The 12402-nt window shown below is 34.8% G+C and overlaps 1 protein-coding gene across 1 annotated transcript; it reads right to left on the minus strand.

Moving 5' to 3' along the window:
* Positions 1-7954: 7954 nt before the first annotated feature.
* LOC144353295 (LDL receptor repeat-containing protein egg-1-like) lies at positions 7955-11814 on the minus strand. Its single transcript, XM_078009850.2, has 6 exons — positions 11691-11814; positions 11103-11194; positions 8940-9053; positions 8671-8768; positions 8369-8440; positions 7955-8155 (listed from the first exon to the last, which is right to left on the minus strand). Exons 2-6 carry the CDS (start codon positions 11176-11178, stop codon positions 8033-8035), a joined length of 483 nt encoding a protein of 160 aa, XP_077865976.1. The 5' UTR covers positions 11179-11194; positions 11691-11814; the 3' UTR covers positions 7955-8032.
* Positions 11815-12402: the final 588 nt, after the last annotated feature.

The raw sequence follows: 12402 nt of genomic DNA on the forward strand, positions 1-12402 counted from the left end.
TAAGAAGAATGGATAGTTTTCCTGTGATTTCTCAGGCGTCTAGCTATGGTCGTTTTGTTGCAGCAAAATGTTTTATTTGAACATCGGTCATTTTTTTCACCGTGATAAATAGTTTTATTAGATCTCTTATCGGCGACACTTGACGGATTAGCTTGTTTGTAAACAGTCTGCCTGCACAGTGGGACAGTAATGTTTGTCGGATTATTATCCCTCGTTGTGAATTAGCATAACAATGGAAGCCATGACTCCAGACCGCTCCAGCAGTATAGGACTCAAAATGCCAGCTGTTTTCTTCAGTTTTCACACTCACGTTTGAAATTATTCGTTATCTGACACGCTAAATGGTTCCATGATATCAGTGATTAATAAATTTGACCATTCTTAGTGTTTGTTTTATAATAATGCACCAAATCTGCAGTGTAATAATATTCAAAACTTTTATTCACGTTTTTCTCGAGTTAAAGTTTTGATTTAGTATGGTTCATTGGGACGGCCGTCAAATCAAGTGCGCTCGGACTATGACATTCAAACCCGCACTTATCGGTTAAAAGATAATGACGGTGCGAAATACATCCGGATTATTCAAAAAAATGCTTTGCCTCAGAATAGTAGTCTGTTAAATAATGAAATAATCTAGAAACAAAAAAAAACAAACAAAAATAAACCTGCGTGGAAATCGAAAAAATGGGTCTTTTGATTATCAGGAACACATTTGAATGGACTAAATACGAATAATACATGGCGCAAATTTCACCCGGAAATTCCGCAGTGTGCTCTTGCTCAGTGTGCTTATTTTTACAAGGTTCGTCATTTTTGCTGTCACATGGTAATTATGTAGTCAATGACTGTCCAGTTTGTGCGAAATGTCCCTCTATACTTAGACTTTTGAATCATATACGCTAAATTACGGTTCTGAATGAGACAAAAGACAGAGAATGCTTTATTCAAAAACGTCGCGAAACCATTCTCGCAACTGAGTAAAAATAATAGTAGTGAAATACACCTACGTGGAAGCATAATTCTTAAATTTACCGCCGCCCACCACACTTAATTTAAACACTCGTTGTGCGCCATGTGTCAGGTCGGCAGACACCAAAGACAAGGTAACACAATCGGCTTCTTTATGAAACCAATAATCGGAACAAGACACTCAATGACGATACAAAAGGTGATTGAATAATCATTGATAAATGGACATATAAATAATGGTATTATGGTGAGAACATATAAAAGGAATTCATTCGGGTTTCCGCTGAACAAATAAAACGCGCATTTTCTACTCTAAATCAATCGAAAAGATACAAGTCAAAGTACAATACAATCATAGTTAACCTCACTTTCATTTGAACATATTATACAATAACACTAAGATGGAATATATATATATATATATATATATATATATATATATATATATATATATATATATATATATATATATATATATATATATATATATATGTTATCATTGGAATAAATAAATAGCGGGACCTATTTTTGAACATATTATAACAATAATAAAGATCTAAAGTCGACTTACAATTAAATATTAATTTGGACATTGCTACGTGTAGAAATATTAAGGTATGATCTCCATGTTACAAGCTTTTGAAATATGAAATAATCATCCAGATTCATGCGATCAGCGTTAAGTAATCATTTTAAGGTAGTTTACGGAAATAGTTGTCAGGTAATAACAAATGCGGGTAACATATTATGTCGGTCAATGCCATATATTGCTTATGTTGTTCTATTTCTTGATTGAAATGAAACCATAGCAAACATATGTTTTTACACGCACCGAACATAGATTAGAAAAATGGAGGTGAAAACAGTTATAATACAGGTCTGATACTAGTATTATTTATATTTATGTACGGTATTTTTTTACCGAACCACAATTAAAGTTTTTAAACATCGCCTGGTATTCTCCAGATTGCACAGTTTTAATCACATTCGTAGTAAAACCTATTGTTCTTGCTAATATTTAAAGAAACAATGACATTACTACCACGTGTTGCATATTTACAGAATGCCTTTCATATCCACATCTGTCAACTTTGCTAGGTCACAAACTAGCAAATAAAGTACAATAGCAGCGTCACCAAGACATACAACACAGCTGCCGATTGACAAACAGGATGAGAATTGTGGATAGTGTGGTAAATATGCACTTGACCTTGAACACATGTTTTAACTTTGTAAGAACAATTGGTCATGATATATGTCCTTCCGGTATTCGAATGGAATGACCATTTAACATAAATTGATATTTGATAACGTATATATAACTTTATATTGATTACGATATGATACGATACTTGATTGTTATGAAGACTTGAAATATCAATGGCTAGCTGTTGTAATCAACATTGAATCTGACAAGAGTCTGAATGATCGACAGCATAAACATTTAATGTTTACTGGAAGAAGTTTATCAATACGCCGATCAGTCATCATTATAATAAGGCGATTTATCCGAGTGCAATATAAATATTTAGTTATTATTTTATATCATATCATTTTAATTGCAGAACTGACTCGCATGGCTTTAATGTACACCAGCTGTGATTTTCCAGAAGTGGTATTGATCAAATGTGGACATTGCGAAATTCCAAACAACTTTCTGCTATTTCTGCTATCAAAACCTTTGCTTACTACCAAAGCACATGACAAATTGGGATTGATGGATGAAAGGTATGATCCATCAAGCTTGTTATTTAAAATTAATCTTCACCTTCATACACGTACATTGTATCGGTGTACAAAAGCACTTCTTTTTGTTACTGAATGCAAATTGTGTGATAGTGTGGTATATATACGTGGTCTTGAGTATATGTTTTACTCGGTTGTTTCCTTGTGCCTTGTGTATTTTCCCTGCATGTATTAGTAGTGTGAAGACTGTCAAATGACGATCATACTAAACTCAGCCACAATTAGAACTTTATTGCAAAAGTTACATAATAATATCTTACTACTCAGTTATAACATACAATATAATTACATACGCTGGGTGATATTTCCGTTTAAAATGACAATGTGCTTCAAACAGCTATTATTATTATTATGAATCTTTTCTACGTCCACCTCACTACACTACACTACACTACACTACACTACACTACACTACACATGCACTGTATGTACATGTATATGTTGTCAGTATTGCCAGTACAATACAATTTTCGTTTTCAATAAACATTGAATCTTTCGTTTTATATTTCAAAATATTTCGCTTCAGTCAATCACAATGTGCACTCATACCTCCTTTCTAAACATTGACTGATTGTTTATATGATTTTCTTTATATAATTTTGTTATTTTCTTAAAACAAATCATTTTGTGATGGATTTCAGTCTCCATTGGTATATACGGACACCACCCTGCAATACATGTCAGATGAAATGTGTAGCATAATAATGACATTTCGCCTCTTATTGCTGATCAACGATCTGTGTATTATGTGTAGCGATAACAATACTACTGCCCATGCCCAACATTTTACTACATATACGGTTACATTACATGAAATCCATTGTCCCAAACATCTAGTAATCTTCAAGAAACCGATTATCGTCTACCACTTACTATACATATTAATAACGATCACCAAATAATAGATGCATTGCAGTGTCCTTCAAAAATAGTGATATCCAAAGACATCGTCGTCATTTAAAGTAAAAAGTGTACACATCTTGAATAACGTAGAATAAAATAGGGGTTGACTACTAAACGTTGTGTTATCAACAAATTGTTGCTGGGCCAACTCACAAACCTTTCGCTCTGTGGCTGACACAACACAACAACTAATTTTAATCTGTTCTGATGCAGATGACATATTCCAATATAGATTTGTTTGTTATGATCTCTGTCAACATTTAATTACACACGACAATGTGTATCTGAATGCGAACGACACGCATCGAATTATTACCAATTGTACACGATGTAGAATCGATATTTCACTTGTATTCTCAATTCGATCCAATGTTCGAAGCACGTGTATGTGTTTTCATAGGTGGTAGTTTTCCCACTATGTTAATTCATTTAGGTTCGCGTGTAAAGACGTTTGTTATAGTCCCAAAAACAGGGCTTTAACTACTGTTAGCGCCCGAGTTACTGTATTTTAAGACAATATTTGGCGAGGTGGATTGTCTACAATCTGCATGTAATGTATGCATCCATGTATCGACACTGTTCCAGAATCTGGAAAAAGTATATTCTTAGTAAATATGCATTGCTGAGAACAAAGGAACTGTAAACAGTAACTTCTAATATCAATGGAAGACTACCTCTGTAGTCAGTGGTGGCGGCACATGCAGGAAGTGTTGTTTCAGATATTCTAGATTTCAAAATTGTTAAGTTAAGTTGTAAAGTGTTAAGTAAGGTAACCAAACCCCCTCCCCATGCAAAATGTCGTGCCGCTGCTTCTGGTTGTATATGCTAAACAATAACAGACCACTTACGAAAGGTAGTATGCTGTAAGAAAAATCGGGTAGGAGCCAAAAGGTAGTATTTACATTTCTGTATTCAACGATAAAACGTCATTCACTTTCAGAAAATAAGCATACATATATTTCTTGCTGTTTCAGAAATGAGCGTGACTCGTTTAACTTATTGTTTTGTTTTGTCATCGCATAGTAAAAAAATAGTCATAAAATTAGCACGTAATCTGAAACGAGAGCATGCCTAAAACTGTCAAAATTGTTTATCCAATTTGCTGTTCTATTAGGAGATTCGATATTTGAAATTCTGAAGTGTTCAATCATGGATATAGCAACCCAGGTCATACTATACGTGCAACATCTGCTGCATTCTCAGACAAAAATGTCATCAATCATGCATTCACATATTTGATTTGTTAATCATTCAATTGTCTGTTGAGTTGAAATGGTGATTAATTACAGACCGGATGTCAAGAGTTCATATGCGCCACCTAACGGAGAGTGTGGAAAATAACCAAAGTCGCTGACACACACTTAGCTTTTTTGATGTGCATGTGTTTTCGTGACAGCTATTTTTGAAATGCTTTAAACGTTTTAGTAAAATCAAACAATCGTTAGGGGTAAATATATGCTTCAGTCAAAATAAATTAGTATGTATGTGTAGGTTATTTATGGGTTAAAATATCGAGGTGTTTTATTGATTTATTTATTTCTGAGGTGACATACTGTTTATCAGATTGTCAGAGTGATGCCATTATTTGGTGTCATACTGTACTGTTCTAATTTTTCTGAGTGACACATTTATAATTTACCTAGATTTTGCTTTTTCCCTACATTTTATACAGTAGCGTGCCGCACTCGTGACATACAAGAGCATGTTTATATATTGTGCTACTCTTTCTCAATAACACATGAATATTGCTCCATTTCGGAAATTCAGAAAATAGGCTAGTCACAATTTTGATTTCATGCAGAAAAGACTTTGGACTCTCTGCGTGAACTGTTACTGGCTTACAGTGAAAGTAATTACGAACAACACGGAACACAAGTTAGCGTTTAGTGGAAAACAAAGTAGTCTTCACAGAAATAATGTCCTTCATTTCTTTTCGAAATTTCTTTTACAATAATTAAAGAGCTATCAGACAATAGTGGTTGCTATCTGTCGCTGGAGGATTTGCACAGAAAACACGTATGATTGCGTTTGGTAATGAAATATAACAAAACAAACGACCAATGTATATATCTCCTCCCCCACATCCTCGTCCATCTTGTTAATGTACGTTAAGGTAAATCAGTGATATCGCGATCAGTGTCTTTTCGCTCCGTTTACCTTCATAAGGTTTCAAACGACAGTGTATGGGGTGAACATAATGGTGTATACACTGATCTTTATAATTATTTCCCGTTAATGGTTTCAGTGGTGTCACTTGTCATTAAGGAATGTGTGTGACCGCACATTGTTCTACAGAATGTGGAAAGCGGATTCCTGCATAGATTTAATATGAATATTTACACACAATTCGCATAATATTTAACCCAAGAGTGTTTTAATATTTTTGGGGCATCCATCCGAACATTTCCCCTGTCTGGCAACTAACACAAATCAAAAGAATGACCGTATACTCATGGAAACTTTGTATTTTGGAATAGTTGTTGAGACTCTCCTGAACAGCCTAACAAGACACGTGCAACATATATTACTTTTTTTGCTCAGGATTACCTCGAAGCTGAATTGGTGATGTTTTTCGACCTGCTCTTCAACCGGCTTTACACAGCAGCTCGCACAGGGCCCGAACTAATGCATGTACAAGGCTTCGCGTCCATGCATAGAACGTTCTGTGACGTAACTCCGTCCCGAGAACTATCGGGCAACTGCAACCTGACCACGAGCGATGTGTACAAAATAACGTACGTCTAACAAATCAGACAATCAATGAAACTATTATCTGATATCATACTAAACTGGCAGTCTATGAAAAGCGAATGTGATGGCTAATGTTATGCCATCGTTTTCCATGCTGAATAAATGGGATAACAGCGTTGTATATATAGTAAATAAACGAATTGAAAATGATGTCAATGTCATAGTTGTCAAATTGCTCTTGCAAAATACCGAGGCCGAACACTAATTTTAACAGCCATACAGCGGGAATGTCACCGTATGTCATCTCATCCTTCACTGCCTTATAACGTCCATTATCCTGAATTGAAATGAAGATTGTATGGACAGACATTGTGACACAGACACAGACACAGACAGCTGTTACAAGATTATAATACAATGTCATACTCCCTTGTCGTTTGACATCAGTAATTCTAATTACACTCCTGCCCCCTTAGCCTATGTCTCATCACATCAACATTTTTAAATAGGAGGGGAATGCATCTTTCCCAATCTTGTCACACTAGTCATACTCATTTAGCACCCATATCATATCAGTCTCTTCGCATCAATCATTCTCAATACGTGTCCATACCATCTAACCCCCCTGTCCTATAACGTGTTGCATTCTCACTATGTGCCCATAACGCCCTAGCATTGGTCACTATTCTCAATTGGAATAAAAAGAACATGCATTGAGACTAAGGAATATGATAAGATATATGAAGCGAAACTAGAATAAGTATAAAGAAATCAGCCTCATCATTCTATTTATATGGGCATGTATCCTATTAGACTTCGCTTTCACCGCACAGCATTCATAGTCAATGAATGAATATTCCATTCAAGCCTTGTCTATTTTGAGGATAAATTAAGCGATGAGAGTGGGGAGGCTAATAATAAAACAGAAGGGGCAAAAATGGCATTGGTACGTTTTAAGAATGGAAGCTGTGATAAGAAAAAAACAGGTTGAGATTCTCATGGCATGGATTGACAACGAAGGAAGTGCTGAGATGACACAGACATGTATTGAGAAGGTAAGATATGATAAGAAAGATTAGGCAGACGAAGTTGTATAGACATGTATGTGATAAGACGGAAGAGTTTGAGTTGAGATGTGTATAGTTTAATGGAAAAAATGGATTTGACAGAAATGGAGGCAAGCAAAGATGCTACATGCATAACAAATATGATAAGAAGCTGAAATAGCACGGGAATGTATTTACAATAATAGAACAGAAAAGCTAATATGTTTGGTTTGTATTCAGAATAAAGAGTGTGGAAGGCAAGGACGCTGCATTGACATAGTTCTGGCATGTAATTGGAATGTAAAAAGTGACAAAGCCAAGTTTAAGATACACGACGTACAAGGAAGGCACATATTGAAAAAGACGTATGTGGAAAAAAAACAGCCGAGATATTATTGTATGTTTATTGACAATGTTTCATCTTTCGAGCTTAGAAACTAAATGATTAGTGCCGTTCACAACGGGTCGATTGCATACAGTGTTATTTACAACGTTTAACCCAGTTTTAACTTTTTTAACTATTCAGGATAGATTCTGAAAAATCGTTAATTTTTAGTAGTAATGCTTACACCAATGAAAATAAAAATGAACACAAAATATATCTGCGTACATTCATAATAACTATTAAATCGTATTACATATATGTATCTCTGACAATTATGCATGCCCATCTAAGATTAAACTGGACCGTTGCAAAAAACTCCTGTGCAACAAAATGTGCATGGCCTGCCTATCGGAGCGCCGTCAGGATTGCCTATATCACATTCGTCGTTGTTTTTTGTCACTGCATCTTGACACACCTATTTATAAATAAATTAGGTTAATGCTTAGTAATGTAATCATTTTTTCCAATTACTACATAGGAATACGATTCTCTTGTTATGCGTTCACTTTTCTATTAAATATTTATAATGGGTTTTCGTAATTGGAAAATCTCTTTTGCACTTTATTTTCTCGATCAACCGAAAGTCCAAACAGAAAATATGTAAATATCAAATGGAATCACTACTTACCTGTTCTTTTGAACAGCCACGTGTAATTCTGATATGACTTGCGGATTTAATATACTTGGTGTAACAAATTTTCTGGTTAGGAATAAAATAAAAGGGTACAACTGTAACTGTAGTGATATGTATGTAATACTAAAACTCTGGCAAACATACAGGGTACAAATGTTCAGTACTACACATTGGAACGCTTGCTGATACAATTTTGTCTTGATGAAACTTTCAGTGTTTCTTTACCATAATGGACAATTCACGAGCTGTATCGTGTTTGCTTTGTTTGCCAAACCATACTATGCATTCATACTTACATCTCGGCCACATCGTTCAGAGCGATTTGGAGGCGGACACCCAAAGTAACCCGGATAATCAGAATCATAATCGTAATCGCATTGATAACAGAGTTCACCTAAAAATAACATACGATAAACACAATAAACACACTTTAGAGTGAACAAAAAGGTTGCGGTCTTATAAACACCATTCGTGTACACTTCGACTGGCACATTTGATAGAACTTTCACATAATATGATCTACTATGGCTTTCAAAAAATGGTATATTATAATACACTACTATACCACAGTCTTCCTCGTCTGAACCATCTTCACAATCGTTATTACCATTGCATTTGAAATACTTTGGTATACAAGACCCATCCGTGCATGTAAACTGATAACGTCGGTGACACTTTCCTGTGAATATATGCATACAAGTGTAGCAATGTAATCTTGGAAGACATTTTTATACAATGTATGTGTTGCTGTGCTGATAAAGTATGTGTTAGTTAAAGAGAATATGGAAGATTATTTTCACATATCAAATACCGACAATGTAGTTTTCCAACTCACCACACGTCATCTTATCTACCTGTGCATGCAATTTGACGCGTGTGTCATTAAAATGAGAACAGATCACGTTTACTTCACCAGTCCCAATTATATTTAATGAGTTGACAAAAAACATAAAGTTTCCACTTGCATAAACATACCCAAACACTTAAATAATAATATAATTAATAATAATATGTTATTTCAAAAATGCATTATAGTTATTAAGCTTAAATGTCATCCAATTTGTAAAGTGTCGTTGAAATATCTACATGAGGGCATAACTATAAACGAGCCACTCCATGCATTATGACATAGTGGGACACTCCAAGCATAATCATCATTCTTATAATAAATACAGCACCGAAAACAATAACATTTGACATTCCGTAAATAGCCATATCAACATTTGTTTCCACGTTTGAACGTTACCAACTCAGGGTAAGGTGTGCCACCAGTATTGATCGCATGCCTCACAGCGCACACATTTTACTGTTGGCATTCTTGACTTTTATCTCTTATTAAATTATTGATACAAATAGAGGAATGATTCTATAAGGTTATCCAAGGATACTGCAAAAATATGAAATTATGCATTACCGGACCACACTAACCAGACTATTTTCGCACTTAGTTTGCGGTGTTCTTGCTATAACTACTGAGTGTCTCTTGTATAATTAAATTCATCCACCGTCTTTCTTTTGTTATCCCAGTGCAACGGTTTGAATCACATATTTCCCTATTAGTAATATTTATAATTGGACCCACATATGTATTCTCCTTCCCAGAGTTCTTTGCGGTTAGGACACCGAAAATATCTCTGCCATCACACAATTTTGTGGTGAAACGCCACGAGACGTTTATCCGCTTATTTTTGTTATAAGAGGGTTGTCGTGTTTATTCTTTTTTACTGTCAAAGAAGTTTTTAAAATAATTTATCGATAGCTGATATTAATCTTTTTGTAAACGCAGAGAAAATGATGAAATAATTATAATTTGCAAAATTTCGCTGAATAACCGTTACTAAGGTGTTACTCGGTTCTTCAAGATGACCGTCATCTCGATTGCCAGGCAAAGAAATATTAATAAAAGAAAGCAGTTCGTGGTATTGACGGCTAACTCGTCTGACTGTCACTTCGTATGCACTACGAAAGTCAAAAATGAGCTTTCACTTTAAAAACAGCCAGAATCCACAAATATCACACACGCTTCCGTCGAGTTCGAAACTAGAACATCAGTATGGCGGGCATCTTCGAAAGTAGTACCACTCTGGTGGATAGACCAATCAACAACATGCATACGATCGCGTTATGGCAGAGATATTCGTTGAAATAAAATGCTGTGGCATTGCGTATTATTGAAATACTCAGAACAGTCTTTTACTTGTAATGTGTCCTTTTTAAAGGTTTTGTTCCCTGCTATATGGTCGTCATATCTCTCTAATAGGACGAACGCATCACCTGGTATATCTATCTACATACGCATGTTTTAGATACCAAAATCGAAAAACAAGGCACATGTGAAAATAATCTTAAGTGGCGAGTTAAACGAAACTGGGTAATACTTTCCCGGAACCAGAAATGCAAAACAAATATAAAACACTCTCAGTGGTGCTAGAACATAACACACAATATATTTCGCCGCTTTCTTTGGCGTTAAACAAATCTATTAATGCAATGCCAAAACTTGAATAGTAATTAATGAAACTGTTCACAGTACAGTGCATTGTAAAATTAAGTCGTCCAACGTTAATAATAATTTATTTATAAAAATGCAGTATTAAACATATACAGACCGCAACAGTAAGCAGCAAGCATACAGAGTGATTTAATTTGTCGACAGATCTTAAACAACAGTATACATATACTCCCCTGAGAAGATTCGCAACATTGCAATAATACATAAATTACTTACGGGGTCTCTTCGCTGTTACGATGGCTGCCAAGCATAGCAGTACGACAAAAGCAATGCGCGTAACGGTATTAACCATTTTGTTTGGAAGAAAGCTGGAAGACACAAATTGTTCAATAAAAAACTCTTTGCCTAATTATAGTTATAATAGCTAAGCTTATTTGACCCCAACAAGCTCAGGTATGAATGTTTGTTTCATAGATTAGCATATACGCTATGAGTATTTGACCAAGTTTAACATAGTATTTAGATATCCCCTTTCTCGGGTGAAGCATTTTGTCATTTAAACGTGTAGAAAAAATGTTAGACAGTTGTACGTGCCTGTAGCTTCTCTTCTGTGTATTTTTGCATGAGTATATTTTAATAATGTTGTCTAGTATATATATATATATTATTGTCAACAGATACACAAAGATTCGTGTATACACTAATCCAATTCGACCAAGTGTGATACAAATAGATTTGACTCGATTGCATGTAATTTTAGATGAGAGGTAAATTGAACATTCATAAAGAAAATAGTTTCATGAGAATTTGTTTTATTAAAAATGGAGGTTGGTTTGAAAATTGAAAAACAAATGATAAACTTACTTTACAAGATGAGTCTTCTCTTTAAAGTGGAAGAAGTAAAACTACCATAGTATATTATATTATATGTTTACGCCCACCATCAGAACATTCCACGTAATCCAACAGGTAGAATACGTTATTGATACTTGCTCACAGTAATAAGATTCAAATAACTTGTCGGAAAACTGTTGGATACCCCGATATGGATTACTCAATAGTTGTTATTAGCAGCGATGCTGTCTCGCCAAACAATAATCAATAGAATTCCCTCCTCACCTCAAGCGCCCATCATTACCTAATTCCATGTGATTGCATTTTGTTCTTACAGCGTGTTACATGGGGGTTTGTAATTGTAAACAGGAAATGTAATACACAAGCTACACTTTTTGATTGATAAACATATAATATTTCGAATCCAAGTGAGATGTATGCACATTTGGCATATGACTGTCAAATACACGACTATGTTAGTATGTTACAGCTGCTCCGACAACACATGGTTTAGTCATTCTCACGGCAATTTTTTTGTTGCTTATTGGTAAAACTTGACTTTTCAACAACTGATGGATGGTTGGATAAATGAATGATTGGAAAGATTGGTGGATGGATAAATGAATGGGTGATGATATGCCATATATATTCGTAAACATTTCAGAAAAAAACCTGTTCAGTGCAATTCGCTGAAGTAGTAATTGCATTTTTTAATATATATGTAGTTGCAGATTCGATCCAG

Source organism: Saccoglossus kowalevskii, chromosome 17, assembly GCF_978046115.1.
Source record: "Saccoglossus kowalevskii chromosome 17, keSacKowa6.1, whole genome shotgun sequence".
NCBI classification, from domain to species: domain Eukaryota; kingdom Metazoa; phylum Hemichordata; class Enteropneusta; family Harrimaniidae; genus Saccoglossus; species Saccoglossus kowalevskii.

Bases quoted from the DNA above. Each gene is read 5' to 3' on its own strand.
- LOC144353295 (XM_078009850.2), bottom strand. From the start codon at position 11,178: ATGGTTAATACCGTTACGCGCATTGCTTTTGTCGTACTGCTATGCTTG. The intron at 9,054-11,102 runs GTAAGTAATTTA...ATATATTCACAG, and splicing joins CGTAACAGCGAAGAGACCCC to GAAAGTGTCACCGACGTTAT. The intron at 8,441-8,670 runs GTAAGTATGAAT...ATTCCTAACCAG, and splicing joins CTGAACGATGTGGCCGAGAT to AAAATTTGTTACACCAAGTA.